This window comes from Orycteropus afer, unplaced genomic scaffold, assembly GCF_000298275.1.
Source record: "Orycteropus afer afer isolate SDZICR_OR568_19922 unplaced genomic scaffold, OryAfe1.0 scaffold00176, whole genome shotgun sequence".
NCBI lineage: Eukaryota > Metazoa > Chordata > Mammalia > Tubulidentata > Orycteropodidae > Orycteropus > Orycteropus afer.
Window position 1 is genome coordinate 2,589,918 of NW_006921763.1, and position 20,545 is coordinate 2,610,462.

The window sequence follows — 20,545 nt, forward strand, 5'->3', positions numbered from 1 at the left end:
TAAATAAAGACCGTCTCATATGAGGCTATGAACACCACATGCTATGTAATGACTGTAATGCAAGGTTTGAATTAGTAAGCACATCCAGAATACTGACTAGTGGATCATTAACATCTTGTCTTAGTCAGTGTTCATTCCAGTGTCCTTGAGCACCTACTCCAGGCAACAGCTCCTTGTGCAACACCAAGGGTTGGAGTGGGGAGCCAATCTGATAAGCAGCCTGCCCTTGGGGAGCTTACATGAGACTGGGGAAGATAACCCAGTGGTGGCTAAGGCTATGGGAATGCTTAGCAGGCAGCCTAACCTACTAAGAGGGGCCAGGAAAGTTTCTTAGAAGAAATGACGTTTAAGTTGAGCTCTAGAACAAGGGTTGGGGTAAGCAAAGAGTGGACCGCAGAAGGAACAGCACGTGCAAAGACCCTGCTGAAGTAGGAAAGGGTGTGGCCTTCTGGAAGAACTGGAGACAATCCAGCATGTCAGGATGGAGGGGGAGCCAGGTCAGTGAGCATCCTACTCCTTTAAAAGGTGAATTGGGCTTGAAGGGGAAGAGCAGGTCAAGAACTTGTAGTCTTGCCATGAGTTCAAAGAGGCAGAAAAGTACCACCACACTGCTTTGATTTGAATCATGGCCCTGCTACTTTCTAGCTGTGTGATCTTGGACAAGTTACTTAGCCTCTTTGTGCCCCAGTTTCCTCAAGCACAGAACTAGGATAATTTGGGCCGAAGCTAATGCTGGCCTCTCTCAAGATGAGCAATGGTCCCTGCTACTCCCGACAGAACAAACCACAGAACCTTCCATAACAGGAATACCTCCTGTAGCCCAACCACAGATGAAACAGCCCAGTCAATTCTGAAGCTCCGAGACTCGCTGGCTAGAAAACAAAAACCCATTGGTGAGCGAGTGTCACAGAGCCACTTTGAGCAAACAATTTCAACCTCTTGGGCACATAAATAAGAACGAATCAGGGGAATCAGAATGAATACTTCTGAGTCCACAGCAAAGCCAAGGTGGACGCAGATCTAGATGCATACAATGGGTAAAACAGTTATTAAATATATGTATGTATGTAGCCCATTTTAATCACAAGCATAATTCCCTAGAAAGTAAGGCTTGTCTGTGTTTCTGGGCTCATGGAAGACTACTGTATCCAAAGACATCACTGTCTCCCAGAGGGGCCAATGGCATCACAGTTCTGCTTACTTTTTGACTGATGACAGTCACAGTAGCATCGGCTACATTCATGTTCACCGACGGCCAGTCCTCCTTGTTGGATGAGGTCATGAGACTTTCTATGGCACTGTTCAGGGTGTCCATTCCTGTGGGGAGAAAGGTTAACTGAACAAAGGTCCTAAAGCTGTTTTCACTATTAAATGTGGGCCTAGATCACCTAGTAATAGCAACACCAAGGCTTTTTTTTCCTAGTCCAAGACGACAAAAATACTCCAGATAAAGTTGTCCCTTAATAGGCTTTTCTGGTATGAAGCTAAAGCTTCCATTTTCATGTTTGTTCAAAGGGAATGTCAGAGAGAAGGGACACGGATGCCTCCAGAGATGCAGTGTGTGGCAGGACATTTTTCTAATTCAAACCACCATATCCATCTCTCTCCAAACATCCCCTGCTCTATACACACTATCCCTGAGTCCTCAAGCAAGTACTACCTTCTTCTAGGCAGGAATCCTTAGGACAGAAGACCCAATGGAAGCTAGTGCGTGTGGCAGGATACTTAGGGAACCTTTCCTTACTTTGTTGTTTAAATAAGACCAGATTTGTATGAGTAATATGTGCTGTTCAACAGGCTTTTTTAATGGCCATTCCTACAGCCTTTTTTATCCCAGCAGTATGGCCAAGAAACTAAGTCTGTCACTGAGATGTGAATTGACTGTTGTATGGGCTTCTTTTGGGTTACACCCTTACAAGGAAAGCAGGAGAGTTCCCTCAGCCCTTTGTCCCGGCCCATCAGCCGACCACAACTGAAAGGGATCGGGCCCCAGGGGTGAAGTCCCAGGTTGAGGATGGCAGAGCCCTTCTCAATATTCAGAGCACTGGACTGCACATCTCTGGATTGTTGGGTGAATGAGAAATCCATGTCTATTTGTCTAAGTCCCTACGTTCTTGGTGGTACGTGGTGCAGTGCCTCAGGCATTTGACTGTTAATCAGAAGGCTGGCAGTTCAAACCCACCAACCACTCCTCAGGAAGAAGATGGGGCAATCTACTTCCGTAAAGATTTACTGTCTCAGAAACCCAATGGGGGTCTATGAGTTGGAATCGACTTGATGGCAGTGGGTTTGGTTTAGATTTGTTCTTGGTGCAAACAATTCAGCGCCTGGGATTCAACCCCAGAAGCACTTCAAAAGGCCTGGTGACCTACTTCCGAAGAGTCAGCTACATGGTCCTACTCTGACAGACACGAGGTAGCTGTGAGTCGGAATCAACTTGGCGGTAACAATATATTTTATGCAGCTTAGCATGTCCTCTGTTGCTCAGGACTGTTTGGGTGTTCTTGCTGTGATGGTGCAAGGCCTGATTCAAGGGAAAGCAAGGGAGTCACACATGAGCGCTCACCCTCTTGATAGGAGGGACACCTCCCCTGAGCTCCCAAACACTTGCAAACAGTAACTGTTTTACATACCGACTGGCTTATCTACAGGTAACATGCCCAGGTACTGCACATGGAACTTCTGGACCAGCTCTGTCTTTGGCGTTGGAAAATCTACTACAGGGAACAAAAGCAACAAGTCTTTCTCAGTGCTTCCAATGAGCTTATAAAAAACAGCCATCAACTGTGCCACCTGAAGGGCCCCGGACTCCACCTGTGTGTGTCGTAATATCCCAGAGGGTCTGCAGGTAAATGTGGCCACTGTTCTACAAGAACAACATTTCTCATGCCAGTCGTTGGGGAGGCTAGCAGTCATTCTCATTCAACTTTCATTTCTAGGGAGGAAAGCATTTGAAAGCAGAAGCTAGAATCTATGTGTGAAAGCTGTTAACTGTCTCTTTGATGTGTGCTAAGTAACAGCTTTTGATGTTCTATTTGTTAGGTGTGGTTGATGTTTGGAGAAAATTTTATCACAAAAAATGTAATCAGAGAAATGGGAAAAATAAGTAAAGACGTCCTCCCAGAAGGTGTCCCTTAATTCAGGCTGCACATGAGTGATAAAACCACTAAAGACAATATCCTTTCACCATGTCCAACAACAGCAAAACCCCATCCTGGCGCTCTGTGCCTCATTCAGTGGATGCAAAGGCCTGTGCCATGAAGGACTCATAGTGGAGGTGCAACACAGGTGTGCTGAATCCAGTGTGGCTCTTTAGGAGAAGAGAAAGGCCAGGGAAACTCCCGAGACCCTTCAGTTCTGGACCAGGACTGACACAATGAAAAGACGAGAAGCTGCCAGCCTACCTTGTAAAGGAACGTCAAGATTCACATTGGTCCTTTCCTGTAAGGAACTGCAGGCCAAGGCTTTGGCATTCTTCCGTTCAGCCATAATCTAATGACAAAGAGAACACACTGCTTTGGTTCATGGGTATAGGCGCCGTGTCTTCAGCTATTCCAGCTCCAATGTCTGAGCTGATTTCATATCCAATTTAAGTAAGCTTTACTCTACTGCCAGGGAGCTCTGGAGGCACGGTCCCTAAGGCATTTGACTGCTAACCAGAAGGCTGGCAGTTCAAACCCACCAGCCACTCTGCAGAATGAAGATGGGGCAATCTACTTCCATAAAGATTCACTGCCTCGGAAACCCAAAGGGGGTCGCTGTGAGTCAGAGTTGACTCTATGGCAGTGAGTTTGGTTTGAGTATCTCTACATATTTTGCAAAGTGGGAATATAACTGCTTTACATACCAACTGGGTGATCCAGAGGTAACATGACCAAGTACTGCACAAATTTATCTGTATATTTTATTAAAAATTTGTGCTCATCTTCTCTGGGGATAACGTGTAAATGACTGTTCCTCAGACAAACAGCAATCTCTTCATTATTTGAAATTACTTCCTCCATTCAGGAGGCTCTCCCCTCTACTGATTAATAAATGAATATCCCTGTCCCTGGTCACACGTGGACCTGCTGGCCCACTGTGATCAGTGTGACACAAAGCAGTGGACATTCCTTGTTTCTTCAGATGCCTCTGTTCCACATGCGGACACATTACATGGGTTCAAATCCCACTCCCACCATTTACTAAGTATGTGACCTTGGGCACGTCACCCGAGCACTGTGTGTATTGTTTCTTCATCTGCACATGAGGATAGTGATAGTAACGATGTCAGAGGGCTATTCTGAGGGTTAAATGAGTGAAGATACGAAGTCAGTGCTCAGAAATACTAGCTGCCACTGTTGCGTGTTGCCTGCATGCCGGAAGCTATGCCACTGGTATTTCAAATACCAGCAGGGTCACCTGTAGTGGACAGGTTTCAGTGGAGCTTCCAGACCGAGGCAGACTAGACAGAGAGGCCTGGTAACCTACCTCTGGAAAGTAGCTATTGAAAACCCTACAGAGCACAGAATACAGTCCAAGAATTCTGCTTGCTTACTTTGGATGTGCCATCAGGAGTGACTGAATGCAGGAGAAGGACATAGCAATGATCAGATAGTATCTGACTGGGTAGTGTCTTGTTCTGTTGTACACAAGGCTGACATACAATATCAGCTAACAACATCACTGTTATTATTCTCAGATGGGTTAAATCCAAATATTCTCTCTTGTACTAGAGACACTGACCTTTCCTTAAGGGCCACCACTTTTCATTCCTGTTCCTCAGCCAGTTACACAGCACCGTGGATTTAGGGACTGAAAGAAGTCCACCTGTCAGTGACTCCAAAAGTACCTATCCCAGTCTAAGCTATCCATTCCAGGTGGAACTATCCCAGTCTAAGCTATCCATTCCTCCCCAGAGGTCTACTCCTTCCATCTCCAGATCTGTACCTGGGATGGTGGGCAAAAGGGCTGCTGACAATAAAAAAAAACCCTACAATTTATTGAGCACTTGGAGCTTGGAAACCATCAGCCACTCCTCAGAAGGAAGACTGGGAAATCTACTTCTGTAGAGATATTGCCTCAGAAACCCAAGGAGGGGTTGTTATGAGTCACAATCAACTCGACTTTTTTTTTTTTTGGGGGGGGTACTCTCTGCCAAGGCCTATGGGTGGCACAAGTGATTTTTGCTTGACTACTAACCTAAAGGTTAAAGGTTCAAGCTCACCTTGTGGTGCGATGGAAGAATGGCCTGGTGATTTGCTTCTGTAAGGATTACAGCCAAGAAAACCCTATGGAGCAGTTCTACTCTGTGAGACATGGGGTCGCCAGGAGTCAGAATCTACTCCATGGCAATGGGTTTGGTTTTTGGTTTGGTTACTGTGTGTTAATCCTGTTCTAAGGGCTTTTACCACAACATAAGCTCCGTAAGGGCAAAGATTCTTTTCTGATTTGGTCTCTGCTGTATCCCCAGGGCCTAGATTAGCATCTGGCACATAAATGACACTCAGTTATATTTGCTGTGTGAGTGAATAAAATGATACCTGGGGAGCTCACTTGATACCGCATACGGTAGCAAAAGGTGAAGCCACATCCCAGTCTTGTCACTGTGAGAACGTAAACATGGGCTGGAATAAATGTATGATCTCTAGAGCAGCACCCAGCACGTACGCCCGTGACGTGGGTCATAGCAACAGACTGTTGAGCTATTCAGTTTGGGGGCTGAGGACAGCTCTCAGCCCCTGCCCCTCCTGTGGGCTCTGTGGCTTCCATCTGCTACTCCTGGCGCTAAGATACCAGGCTGGACTGGGGCCTGGGTCTTCCTAGCACAAGAGGATTAGTGGGAATGACGCTGGGGTCATGATGTCAGCCTGAGACCTGAAAGGTAACATTCAACAAGGTGATGGCAAAGTCCTGCATTTTTATTTGGTAAATTAAACTTGGGGAGAGGAAAGACCTGGCTGAAGAAGTCCATATGACGGTACCCTGGAGGGTTTGGTTACCCACCATCTGAACACACATCAGTAGGTGATACATGGTTGCTGAAAACATAAAAAAAATCCCAACACTGTTCACTCTTGGAGATCAAAGGAGAGCAGCCCCAGCCTCCTCTTGGCTGGTTCCCTTTCGGAACCCTGCATCCAACTGGGGGGAATCAACCACGGTGTGCCCATGAGAGGATGGTCAGGAGCCTGGGAACCACGTGACACAAAAAGCAGCTGCAGAGGCCGGAGAAGGGAGGAAATCGGAGCAGGAAGACTCGACATCAATACTTGTCAAGCACCTCTAAGACATGCCAGGCATGGTACATGGCCTCAGATGTCTGGAGGGCTGTCCAGGAAAGAGACAAACTAGAGGGAGCCTGTTCTGTTGCAACCAATGGGAGATCCAGGCAAATACATGGAGGGTCTGGGGAGGAAGAAGTGTAACAGCCAGAGCTGCTCAACAATGACCCAAAACCCACTGCCACTGAGTTGGATACCAACTCATAGTGAGCCCCATAGTGTTTCCAAGGCAGTCAATCTTTACCAAAGTAGTTTGCCTCATCTTCTTCCCATGGAGCAGCTTGTGGTTTGAACTGCCAATCCTCTGGTTAGCAGCCAAATGCCTTACCTACTGCACCACCAGGGTGCCTCTTCAGAACAGTCTCTTGAAAAGTAAGAGGCCTCTGCAGCAGAGGTATAGGCAGAGGATAGAGGTGTCTGAATACTGTGCTGGAGGGATGGAGTGAGGCTGGACTGGTGACGCCAGGCCTTCTCTCGTCATTTCTGAGACTGTGTGACTTTAGTGTGGGAAGGGTGACCTTTACTAGCATGGGACAGACTGCAGCTAGTCAGAGCTCCCACGAGCTGATGTGTGACCTTGTGAAGTCTGGTAGGTGTTCACAGTGAAACCCAGCTGTCTGCATTTCCATAAACACCCTGTGGTTTCTCATCACCCTCCCTTTGTCTTTGTAACATTTTCTACCTGTTTTTACGCTCAGCTCAGGTGGCCCTACCTGGGTAAGTTGGCCCTGACTCCCTTCCCCCGTCCTCCAGCTGGTCTCAGTGTACACACCTCTGCTCCTGTCTGTGCCACTGTTCTGCCCATGTCTCATACCTCCAGATGGTGGGAGGGACATTCTGTACAGAACTGCCATTTAGAGCAATGCCCGCCTAACAAGAGTTCATTAGTGATGCTGGCTGAATCAACAGCCTGTCTGTATCGCCCCGAGCTTGACTATCACAGCCCTTCACCTGCTCGAGCAGTGACCCACCTTACCTTGGAACAGATTTCGTGGAGACTTGTGGCGATGGCTTTTGCTGGTGTGTCACATCGAAATACATGACATTTCAGAATTCTTGTATCTTTGTCTCTTGCTACATAAGCAAAATCCCTGTGCACAGAAAATGTGTCAGACATCAGAAAAGGTAACCTTGACCAATGAACACTCTGGTTATGAAAATTAACTGAGCTAGCAGCCAATATGTCAGTGGTAAATAGTGAGGTAAGGGTTAAAAAACCAAAATCACATTTCTAACTTCCTTACACAGAGGGGCAGTTTTTATATGGATCATACTATGAATTCACTCATTTCTGAGTAAAATGACTACAGCATCCTCCAGATCTAGTCTGTCAAGCTCCTGGAATATCTAACCACCATTCATGAAAACAGGATTTTGCTAAAACCATCTATCTAGTGCAATAACAAATATTATGCTATAAATATTATGGTGATAAAACAAAAACAGGCTTGAGATGAGCATGAATTTTCATGAGTGATAGAACGACAAACACAGTGGTGCAGCTGAAGCTAAACAATGGGCTCTGATGGGAGAACACGTGCACAGAGGATGGCTCGGCCCCACAGCTTCTACAGACAACTGACAGGCAATGACAGGGCACGCTGGAACACAGAGACACCCAGCCTGACAGCCCATCAAAGGCGTTGGATTCTGCTCAACACTCTCCTCCTCAGATCCAGGGAGATCTCAGGGTGAGACGGCAGCAGCCTCATATCACAGTGTTAACCCAGACACCACAGGAGGTGTGTGGCTGATGCTAGCTTTTAGCGTCTGTTTTGCTGACAAAAAGGATACCTGATGGTGAAATTACTCGGCTTCAGAAAAAAACACGTGATTCAAGTAAATTTCTCACTGCCATGGCTGGAGGACAGTGTTTAAAGATCAAAGTGTCTATGAAAAATAAATGCCGATAGAGACCCCCATCTGTTGATGAATCACCATGCTTTCTTTGTATCTGATGCTAAGCAAGGAAATTGTAGATAGAACTGCAGATGAGTTATTTTAATTTCTATTAATGTAAGAACTGGTAACCCCTTCTAGACTATGGCAGATACATTCCTCAAGATGTCCCTGGCTTCCTTGGGAAGGCACAGAGATCTGCCCACTAGAGGCAACTGGCCATCACAAAGGTCTGGCCAGAAAGAGTGTGGGGCTCAGGAGAGGGAGACTCAGTGAGACAGGTGGGCTGGCCAGAAAAGCCTGCCTGCCAGGTCCTGCCCCACAGGCACTGTCAACTCAACCTGTCCCCACCTGACTTCATCATCTGTTCCCTGCAACCTTCTCCTTCTTCCTCATATTCTAGTGCAGCTGATGTCATCCATGCTAGAACCATGAGGCCTACACAACTTCACCTTCACCCTCTGTACCCAAGTCCTGTGTCTGACATATGTTACCTGCCCTACCACCACTCAGGTGTTCTAGGCAAGCTTTAGCCTCCCTGCCTTTGCTCATGCTGTCTCCTCTCCATCACCGCTGTTTGCAACTCAGCCGAGGCTGCTGCAGGCACTGCTCCTAGTACTTCCTTGATTCCCCGTACACACTGCATGCACCCTAAGTGTCCCCTTATGAGTCTGTCTCCTTGAAGCTCCATGAACATCATCTGTGCCTTACTCATCTTCACTGTCTAGTCCAGGCTTGGCCATAATAACCACCAATAAGTATTTGTTGACCGAGTGCTCCTTCCTTTCTTAAGTACAGGGCTTGTAGCACATATCCCTGTTTCCTATTGGGAAAGCTGGCCCTTAATCAGCTGTGTAGATGGGTTCCACGATGGTGGGTTGAGGAATGGGTCTGGTGAGGAGTGGGGTCCAGCCCTATAGAAGTAAGCACAGTACAGTCTTGTTCCATACTGTCTTCTCTGAGGCCTTCCCATCTTAATTTCAACCAGGATCAAGGCAACATATTACTTAAAAAAGAAATGAAGAGAAGGCCATGCTCAAGGGAAGTCCTGTTTTCTGCTTCCCCCGCCACCCAACTATTCCACTTTCCTAGATGGATCATAAAGTAATACACACACAGTCTCACCACACACGATTTCCAAGGCCCCCTTTTGGTGCTGACATTCTATGATGTAAGTGTCCTCTCCATGACTGCTGGCAAGCTGACAAGTGTAACAATTCCAAGGTTACCAGCAGGGAGGAGAGAACAGGCCCTGGTCAATAAGCGATGGATCTTTCCTGTCAAACTTCAGCTTGATGTTCCCTGCTCTTTCATATGTAACCTCTTAGGAGCAATTTTTTACAAATTATTATTAATCTTCATTTTCTTCTGGCTCAAGGAAGTGATTAATGCCTCAAAGGCAACCATCTGGAACCCACAACTTCCTGAAAGAGACACTCAGTAGCCTCAGGCTTTGTTTGGGGGATTCTGACAATTATTTTCACAGTCTTATCTTTTCCTTTTCCCTCCCAGGTTCCAGGCTAATTAATCAGGGAGGCACAGATGTGTCGCCCACAACAGTGGATGAGTCCATGTAACAAACCCTCCTGGGGATTCACCTACTTCCCAGGAGAAGACAAGTAGATAAGTTGCTTCCTCTATTCACTGCGGAGGTCAAGAGATATGCAGGTCTTTTCATTTATCCCCATGCAGCATACCACGAGTCACCCTAAAATAGCTGAGAGCCCCAAACACAGGGTTTGGTAATGAGGCTGCTCTCTCAAACCAGGAGCACAGACATGTTGAGTGACTTCCTATATGTGCAATGAATTATGTGGCTGATCTAATACCATTATTATTCACAATGAAATCCAAATAGTTCTTAAGTGGTTGCTCTGAAAGTTTGGCTTTTCAGCACCCGCCTTGTGAAAAAGCCTGCTGTTGTAATGGCCCCCCAAAGATGTCAATGTTCTCATCCCCTGAATCTGTAAATATGTTACCATTCATAGCAAAATGGGTTTGCAGATGTGATTACAGATTCTGAGAAGGGGAGGTTACCCAGCAATCTCTAGGTAGTTGCTGTCAGTCACCGTGGAGCTGATTCTGACTAATGGCGACCCTACGTGTGCAGAGCAGGACTGGTCCGATGTCCAGGCCTGTCTTCTGAGGTGCCCCTGGGTGGGTCTGACTGGCTAACCTTTCAGTTAGGAGTCCAGCACTCAGCCATCCGCACCACCCAGGGCCCTGATTATCGAGGCAGGTCCAGTGTAATCACAGGGTCCACGTAAGGGGGAGACGAGAGGATCAGTCAGAGAAAAGGAGGCATGATGACAGAAGCAGAGATCAGAGAAAGAGAGTGGAAGATGCCCGGCTGCTAGCTTTGAACACGGAGGATGGTACCGTAAGTCAAGGAATGCAGACAGCCTCTAGAAGGAATCAGCCCTGCCATCACCTTGATTTTAGCCTACTGGAGCCATTTTGACTTCTGACCTCCAAACTATGTGACGATAAACTTGTGTTGCTTTGAACCACTAAGTTTATGGGAATTTGTTATAGCAGCAAAAGGAAGCTAACAAGCTGCCATTTGGCTTTATATTCAAACTAAAATATGGTATTCAAAAACTAAACCAAACTCATGGCCATCAAGTCAATTCCAACTCATAGTGACCTCCACTGGGTTTCCAAGGCTGTAAATCTTCATGGAAGCAGAATGCCTCATTTTTCTTCCACAGAGCAGCTGGTGGGTTTGAACTACCGACCTTTTGGTTAGCAGCCAAATGCCTTAACCTCTATACTACCAGAGCTCAATGATATGATACTAAGGATTTATATTTTAAAAAACATTCAATTTACTTCCACAAATACTGTCTAAGCCTCTATCATGTACCTGGTACTGGGAATGCAAACACAGCCAAGATTCTGGCCTGGGAAGAACGGATGGACTGTGCCATTTAAGCTGCATCTTTAAGCACAGCTGGGGCTAAGCCCAGCTAAGAAGGGCAGTGTGTGGTCGAGAAACATTCAAATGAACATGACCAAAGGCAAGCAGGCAAGAAAGCTCACGAGGGGTTTTGGAAGAACTGGTTGTCCTAGAAGGAGCCCTGATAGTGCAAAGGTTAAGTGCTCAGCTGCGTATGAAAGGTTGATGGTCTGAACCTACCCAAAGGCTCTGCAAAGACCTATCTTTAAGTTTCCATAAAGATTATAGCCAAGAAAACCCTATGAGGCAGTTCCAGTCTGTCACATGGGATCTCTATGAGTCAAAAATGGACTCCATAACACCCAACAACAGTCGTCCCAGGCGTGTTCCTGTGGTACTACTGTGGGAGGGTTGGCATCTGACCACAGAGATGCTGTACAGGAGCCCAGAACCAATTTGCAGAGCTCTCTGTGTCCCACCAGGAATCTGGCCCTTGTAATACAGCATGTCACCCCTTCTGGCATGGGTTTTAGAAGGTTTCCTGTGGAGGAACAAAACAGGTACAGAAAAGGAGACCATTGCAGCTATTGCTACTGTCCCAGAGTCCCAGGGATGTGCAAACAGTTAACACACTCAGCTGCTAAAAAAACATTCAAGGGCGCCCACAAGTCCCTCAGAAGAAAGGCCTGGGGAACTTCTTCTGAGAAACAAGCTGCTGGAAACCCTATGGAGCTCAGAGCTTCTCTGACATGCATGGGGTCGTCATGAGTCACAATCCACTTGAAGGCAACTGGCATTGCCACCATCCAGTGAGAAAGGACGAGAGAAGCAGAAGCTAAGCTAACAGCTGTAAGCAGAGGGTGGAGAAGACAGGTGGAAAAGAGGTGTTGGGAGTGAGACTGGGCTCAGGAGATGTGGCAGAGGAGGAGAGAACGGAGAATAACTGTGTAGTCCCTGCCAGGATGACTAAGCAACTGTGGTAGTTATTCCCCATGATGAGACTGGCAATCAACTCCATGGTGGGATCTACGCAAGCAGCTGGAGTAGCTGCCCTTGGGATGTGGTCTGCTTCCTATATATAAGAAGACTTGGGGATAGTCTTTAGCTTATGGCACACTTGGACCCTGCATGTAGCCGTGTCATTGTTCAGCAGCCTGCCATGCTCTGCCAACCTGGAGACTTACAATGGACTTGAATTAATGGCCTGTTCTGTGGTTTGGTAACATCAGGATTGTGCCATTTTATTTGTCAACCTTGGGCTTGTTAGCCTCAGCAGCCAGCAGCTGCCTGAGTGAAGAGATGCCTCTAGCTTCAGTGGGCTGGGAGCAAGAGGCAGAGCTGAAGCCCAAGGTCGAGGGGCTTTCACACAGCCCTTAGAGCCAGGCACTTTGAATTCAGACTTCTAGCCTCCCAAGCTGTAAGAGAATAAACTCCTGTTTGTTAAGGCCATCCCATTTGTAGTACATTCCTGTCACAGTGGCACTAGGGAACCAGAACAGCAATCTTTCCGAGGAGGAAGAGCAGGTCTGATGAAGGAAGCTGGTGAGCACCAGGTAGTGTGACCCTCCAAGCAGGCAGACGTGGATGTGACCTCCAAGCAGGCAGACATGGATGTGGGAGCCAGCTGAAGATAGTGGGGCAGAAGAATGGAGCATGAAAGCACCAGGACTCTGAGGAACATTTAAAGGCCCAGCTGAAGCCAAGGGACCGGTGAAAAGGGAGAGAGAGTGTGTTGGGTGAGGGGTGGGGAGGGAGTCCGGGAGAGGCTGGTTCCAAAAACACCAAAGAAAAGAAGTTTCTAGTGCTACAGAGAGACCAAGAACACAAAGACCATGTGGACCTGGTGACAGGGACATGGATGGTGACTTTTGCCTCCAGGCCAGCTCTTCTGGGGAATGGAGTTTGGGTCTTCAGGAGCAGGTGATTGAGGAGTACAGGAGTTAGAAGCACAGAGTTTATCTGCCCTTTTCCCACTTACCTTGTCATTCTGCAACTTTTCAAACATACACAAAAGTACAGAGACTGGGCAATGAACCTGCTCCCGCATCCCAACCCAGGTTTAATAACTACCAAAATGATGCCAAACTCTCTCCTTTCAAATAGACTTTTCCATTAGTGTTATGATGCTAAAAGATGTTACACTCACATATGACAGCAATTTAATAATTCCTAAAGATGTCTCTGAATTCTGAGAGTGACAAGAAATTGCTTGATGGTAAACGCACTTCCAAAGCAGACTGTACAAACCTAGATAGACTGCAAGATCAGCATGTGAAGCAGAAGGGAAGAGGGTCAAGTGGCTCCAGGGAACCTCGGAGCCCACCTCCACCCACAGGAGGGGCTGGGGTTGTGGGGGAGGGGGCGGCTGGACCACGGCAGGGGCATTTAACAAAGCAAAATGAAACAAAAACACAACCACCCAAACTGACTGCCTTCGATTCCAACTCACAGCAACCCTATAGGACAGAGCAGAATTGCCCCCATTGTGTTTCCAAGGCTGTAAATCTTTATGGGAGCAGACTGCCTCATCTTTCTCCCATGGAGTGGCTGGTGGATTCAAACTGCCAACCTTTTGGTTAGCAGCCAATTGCTTTAACCAGAGATCCTTAGGGGCATTTTATAAACCAAAACAAACCCACTGCCATTGAGTAGATTTCAACTCACAGCAACCCCCACTGGGTTTCCGAGGCAGTAAATCTTTATGGAAGTAGATTGCCTAGTCTTACTTCTGCAGAGTGGCTGGTGGGTTTGAACACCAGCCTTCTGGTTAGCAGTCAGATGCCTTAGGTACTGTGCTACCAGAGCTCTTAGGGGCATTTTAGGAGTTTTCAAATACACAGCCCTCAATAGCGCTCCTGCAACCCTCCACTTCTCTTGTCAGAGCCGACAGCAGCACTCACACCGCAGCCATCTGGTTTCCCCACAATGCAGACCCGCCCATCTCAGAGATGGGCTTCTATGCTGCCCCCAGGTGACCAGGTGCCTTAGCAGCCCCCCATCCTCCAGGTTCTCAGTGTCTTCATCTATAAATCCACAGAGCAAAAAACAAAAACCAGTTGCTGTCCAATTGACTCCGACTCATGGCGACCCCTGTGTGTCACGGTATAACCATGTTCCATGGGGCACAATGGCTATGGTATAATCATGTTTCATAGGGCACAAGGGCTAATCTTTCAGAAGGAGATTGCCAGGCCTTTCTTCTGAGGCACCTGAGTGGACTCAAACTTGCAATTGTTTGGTTAGTAGCCAAGCATGTTACCTAGGGACTCCATAAAACCACAGAGAGTTGGTCCTAATGATCTCCAAGGGCCAGTCAGACCACGATTCTCATTCTTCAAATAAGTTCTTATAGAATCCATCTGTCTGAGATGTTCTAACACTGAGCAGGAAGAAATATTTTTCTCCTTTGCTCCAGATCCCTCATTTACAATGCTGGACCAAGAATCATCTGCTGACAGAAACGCTGAGTAGTCCCCTCCTCCTCTCCGTGAATGGGGTCTCACCCTATTAATTGCTGGCATTCATTATAATCACTGAGCTTTCTTTAATAAACCACAAAGAACAAGATTTATAGTTGTGGGTTCCTGCATTTCTTTCTTGAACTGTAACTAGCAAATACCAGAAGTCAACTAATTTTCACCATTTGTCTAGTAAGCCCATGGTCCCATTCCCCCCCCACTTTGGGTTCCTGTCCTTTTGTTGTTCTCCCCAGTTAATTACTCCCTACAGGACCAATCTCAAATTCTGCCTCAGAAAATGTCAGTGCTAAGACATCTTACCTGACAACCTCAAATTTCTTAATGGAAAAGAAAAAAGGCCAAAGCTTTCTCTTACAGCTTGCAGTTGGACAGCCTTCTCTTCATCCTTTATGCAAGGAATGAATTGATGATTGTTTACTCAAATAGATTCCATTAAAAAATAGCCAAGAGGGAGCTACCCACCCTTCTCTTCAATCTCTCCCCCTCTTAGAGGACATGGAATTTGCTTATGTGTCCACCCCTCCTGTCACGGATTGAGATGTGCCCCCTAAATATGTGTCAACTTGGCTGGGCTATGATTCTCAGTGGCTTGGCATTTATGTAATGATGTAATCACCCTCATGATGTGATGTGGTATAATGAGCCAATTGGTTTTAAGGGGATTAGGGTGGGATGCAACACCCTATTCTCAGGTCTCAGCTCTGATCCGATGTAAGGCAAGTTTCCCTGGGGTGGGGCCTGCTCATTTGTTATCTTACAAGATATAAAAGGAGAGAGAAGTGAGCAGAGAAAGAGGGACCTCAGGATCCCAAGAAAGAAAAGCCAGGAATGGAACACAGCCTTTGGGCCTGGGGTCCCTGTTATGAGAACCTCTTAGACCCAGGCAAAGAATGATGCCAAGACACATGAAGATCTCCAAGGGTTGCTGGGCTCACAGATATGGAAAGGAGGCCAGGAACTTCCTCCAGAGCCGACAGAGAGGGAAAACCTCCCGTAGAACCAGTGCCCTGAATTAGGACTTCTGGCCTCCTAAACTGTGAGAAATTGAGAACATTTCTCTTTGTTGATTCCATCTACTTGTGGCATCTCTGTTACAGCAGAAACACAGGATCGGGAGGCTGGTGCAGGCCCGGGCAGTTCTGTTGAGAGTCACAGCCGACTCAATGGCACCTAATGACATCAACAGATAACTGTGACACCTTCTCTCCAAAGGGATTAAGAAACCTCTACAAACCTAAGTAGTTACCTAGACTAACTTTTCAAAGTCCCTTTCACAGTAGCCCCAACAGGTAGTACCTAGAATATTTCCAACGATATAAAAATCTCATTTCCTTAATGAATCACATTCATTCACTCCATTGCTTGAAAGATCTTGGTGACCCAAAATACATTTTCCTGACAGACTGACACTTCTTCCTATTGCTTTTACTTGTTGGGTCTAGTCTTGTTTTCTGGAGCAGCACAGAACAAGATGATCTTGCGAGCTAACATGTTAACCCATATGTGTCCAGCAGTTAACTCTGCCCTCTTCTTTATGAGACTCACTGTCCATTTAGTCTGTAACCACACCCTTCTGCTAGTACTTCTTCCCTCCTAAGTCTCCACAGTTTCAGAGCCTTGGATAATACGTATTTGTTCGGGCCAAGTACATGTACTGCTGCATGCAGAGAACTGGTAAAGACTGGCACATGATAGGCTTTTGGTAAATGATAGTTACTATTATTATAAATGAGGAAAAAGCAGTCATGAAGAAACCCACGTTGAAATAGAGAACTTGCCATCCTGCTGCTGCCGCATCAACTCCGACTCATGGACCCTCATGTGTGTCTGTGCTCCATACGGTTTTCAATGGCTGATTTTTGGGAACTGAATCACCAGGCCGTTCTTCTGAGGCACCCCGGGGTGGACTTGAACTGCCAATCTTTTGGTTAGCAGCTGAATTCATTCACCATTTGCACCATCCAGGGACTTCCTACTTTGAAAATACTTCCTTCTTATTCATGAGGGATTTTTAGTAAGTATTTGCACTCATATGAATTATAATGAGATCTACTAAAATGTACCTAATGGTCCTTTCTGTTGATGCTATAAGCCACTCTAACTCACTGCCATCAAGTTGGTTCTGACTCATAGTGACTTTTCCTTGGGTTTCCGAGTCAGTATCACTACGGAAGTAGATTGTCTAGTCTTCCGAGGAGTGGCTGGTGGGTTTGAACCACCAGCCTTCTGGTTAGCAGTCAAATGCCTTAGGCACTATGCCACCAGAGCTCCCACAAGCCATTACAGTTGCTCTTATTACAGAGAGTAGGTCTTATCTACAAATGAGGGCAAAACAATGGCAAACGGCTTCATTCAAACATTTAGCCTATTATGACAAAGAGTTTTCTCTCTTCTTTGTTTTATCTGTAGAGGGCCTAGTACGGGGTTCACAGTGAAAATCAGAAGGTGGGACCATGTGAGAATACACTGTAATTAGGTGGCTCCACAGTATTACCAAAGGAGCTCTGGCAGTGCAGTGGTTAAGGCATTTGGCTGCTATCCAGAAGGGTAGCAGTTCAAAACCACCATGGAAGAAAGATGAAGTAGTCTGCTTCTGTAAAAATATAAGGCCTTGGAAACCCAATGGGGGTCACTATGAGTCAGAAGAGACTCAACGGCAGTGAGCTTGGGTTTTTTTTTTGGGGGGGGATGTTAGCAAAATGTGGATAGTTGCTAGGATGCACTAGGCCTGAAGAGAGAATGTTCAAGAAGGAGCCTGCTCTTTGTCTGACGGCTCTTCTTTTCTGGTTGTAATTTGCCTACCTTGTTTGGGGGAGGGAGGAGCAGGGAAGAGGAGAAAAGGATGAGAAACATCATCTTCCTACAAGGCCAGTCCACACTTATATGTGTACACACACATATTTTTTTTTTTTTGAAATTTTACCCAACACCACATACACCATATGCAGGCATTGCTAATTTTGCAAAGCTCAGACTCCAGTTTGGTAAACAACTCCTTTTTTTCTCCTTCTTTGTAAGCTTAAACGATGCTAAATTTTTTAAACTCTGTGAGGGGCACTCACGCAACTCATTGCCTGTGTAAACAAACACTCATCTCCACAGGGACACTGTGACACACAGAGACTGTGGAAAACAGCAGGTCTGAAGTCCTGCCACCTGCAAATCATCAAGGTGGCTTGGGTAAGGGCAGATGAGAATTTGCGGTCCTCTCCAGAATACAGGTTTCTGTTTATATTCAGGACAACTGCTTCCCCGTGATGAGCTCTTAATAACCAAAGAGCGTGGGAACTAGCCAACATCTGAAAATATCCTCCCCATTAGCTCCGTGGGACTTGTTACTTTATCTGCTAAAAGAGCATAGTCCACATCACCCAGAACCTTCCGCCTCCTCAGTCAAGCTTGCCAATTCTCCTAATTACACCCTTCTGGGAACACTGACCCAGAAGTACTACCCACCAACCTATGCTGTCTCCCTTTTCCCCTAACACTGGAGCAATGACAGCAGGTCACTGTGAGAGAGACAGCTGAAATTCAGGCTGCTCAGGGCTAAGCAGGAGGGGAGGTGACCTGCCGTTACTCCAACGCAAAGAGGAGGTGGCCTTTGTGTCTCTCAACTTTGCCAAGCAACAGCCACCATCATTCCTTCTATCAGGAGACTTCCAAAACTCCCTTCTCCCACCCCAAATGGAGTTTGTATTAAGTGTTACAGTCAAGGACTAGCAGACCTTAAAGCTCAAAATCAGCCAGGTGGGCAGGTTGACATTCGGAGCACTGGACACACTCACACCTGAAATACACATAACCTTTCATTTCACAGTTGCACACCCTTCATTAACCACCTTGTTTTCTTCATGGGGAAGGGGGAGGAAGGAGGGGAAGAATTCCAGATATTTGGGCAAATAATTGGAAAAAAAAAATTGAAAAAGCCCCTATAAACAACATGATAAAAACTACTCAAAAAACCCAACTCAAAAAAAAAAAAAAACAACCTGATGCATAACCTAAATACTTCCACCTCGTTTGCTCCCTAGCACACTAATGTGCTTTTCCTTGGGCATGCATGAGAGTGACCAACTTCTTGTTATACATAATCCCACTGCCCATCACATTTTCCCAACAGGATCAAACCCAGCAGACAGTTAGGAACCCAGGCACTGTTCCATAATCTGTTTAATGACGCAGGACACGAGAATGATGGTGATGAGAAGTTAAACAAAGCAAAACTAAGTTCTGCTTTCCACAGACAATGACGGCTGTGACAATGGCATCGCAGCAGGAAGAAAGCAAGTGAGTTTTGCCAGACACATAAGCCATGGAGAAGGGGGGAGAGTGAAAATTGGTTGGTTACCTCTCTCTGAGTCCGGGAAGGCATGAGGGAACAGAGCAAAAACAACACGTTAGTGTTCGCACGGCATCCAGTCAATAAAACAGCACACTTTGCAGCAACTGAGTACAGATATCTTGGCTTAGTTCCCAACTTTGCTGCAATTATAGCTTTTCTGTGCTTAGTTTAGCTAAACTTGATCACACAGAAGTGTGTATTTTGAGCCATGTTATGATGAAGCCAAGAGATACCAGCTGAATTTACAGAGGCAACATATCAACTGGGGGAGGTAATTAAGCTTAAAATAGCACAGTCAAATACGGGAATCTGTTTGCAGTAAACCCTGGCAGAGTACTGATCTTCATTTTCCACCTCCACCTGCTCCCAATAAAAAAACCACCACCAGAAACAATGACACGGCAACACAGTCTTACCTGTTTCACTAACAAGTCTGAGATTGTATCAATGGAGTGATGGCATTAAAATCTATTTTACTTGCACCCCTCACGGCATCACTACAGAAGGCACGGTGCTGGGGCAGAAGCCGAGGGCAGAGGGGACAGAAAGAGACGGGAAATGAAAGCTGCAAGGTGAGGAAACAGCTGGACCAGGGAAGAGAAGGCACAGGGGGGCAGAGAGGAGCAAAGCAAGTCGGGGTTGGGGCCATACACTTTGAGTTGCACCTCAGAGCTGCTGGGGTGACCCCAATGAGGTCATTTAACCTCCTGAACGAAATACTCCCCATTCTCCTCTGGTCTTGTCACAGGTGAATAAAAGGGCCTGAGGGCAGACCCCACCTCAAGCTGATCACACGCGAGCATTATACATAAAGCGTATGGAGAGAAGAGTCGGCTATAACACGGAGGAAAGAAAGAAACTGAACATTCACAGAAACCGGTTCTTTGAGACACTTTGTGGCCAGGGTCATGGAGCAGCCAGCTAAAACCATGATGGGAAATACCAAATCCACTGGACAGTGAACCACAAAGTCAGCAGGCGGAGAGGCAGAGCTGCACGTTCAGATAGAGAACAACGACTGCGGCATGTTACTAAGGAGGGCTGGGGGTGAAACCCAAGCTGCAGACACGCGATCTCACAGGAATAACCACAGCAGTCTGAGTGTGTATTTTAATAGACACATAATAAAAACTGCAAAAGAGCATAACATCTAAAGTTCCAACTGTGATTATATGTGGGGGGGGGGAGGCCTATGGAAGATCTTATTGACTATCTCTGAGCAGTTATTGCTTTTGTATTAAGAAATACACAATTATCTTCCTCAATATTTGAGGGAGAATACGGTGATAAGCATGCCCCAAGAGACATGTAACACACTGAAAAAACCACCACAGTCCCAACAAGTACTGTATATTGAGCTCTGGCTCTTTGTTAGTCCTACCAGCAACCCAACAAGGTAAGTATGAGTCTTTTCATTGACAGATGAGGACACAGTTCAGAGAGGCTGAGGAACTTGATCGAGGTCACACAGCTCGTAAGTACATGGTGAAGACAGGACTGGAACCTAGGTGGGCAGGATTCTAATTTCAATCTTCTTCGAATGCTCTTATGGTGGATATCCAACCCTTGTAAAGGGTCCTGCAGAGCGCTCTAAGGGTCTGCCTCCCAAATGATCCAGAAGCTCTCTATGCACAAGTTTGACAAAGAACTTGGTGTTTTACAT

At 46.4% G+C, this 20,545-nt stretch overlaps 1 protein-coding gene across 1 annotated transcript in view; it reads right to left on the reverse strand.

Annotated features, from left to right (window-relative positions):
* Window positions 1-20,545, reverse strand: part of APBB2 (amyloid beta precursor protein binding family B member 2) — a 298,195-nt gene that overhangs the window by 14,033 nt on the left and 263,617 nt on the right. Inside the window, exons 9-12 of the mRNA XM_007947150.2 lie at window positions 7,240-7,354; window positions 3,405-3,492; window positions 2,634-2,717; window positions 1,202-1,317 (exon numbers count right to left, since the gene is read on the reverse strand). Of these exons, the coding sequence (XP_007945341.2) occupies window positions 1,202-1,317; window positions 2,634-2,717; window positions 3,405-3,492; window positions 7,240-7,354 (403 nt within the window). The remainder of the gene's footprint in view (window positions 1-1,201; window positions 1,318-2,633; window positions 2,718-3,404; window positions 3,493-7,239; window positions 7,355-20,545) is intronic.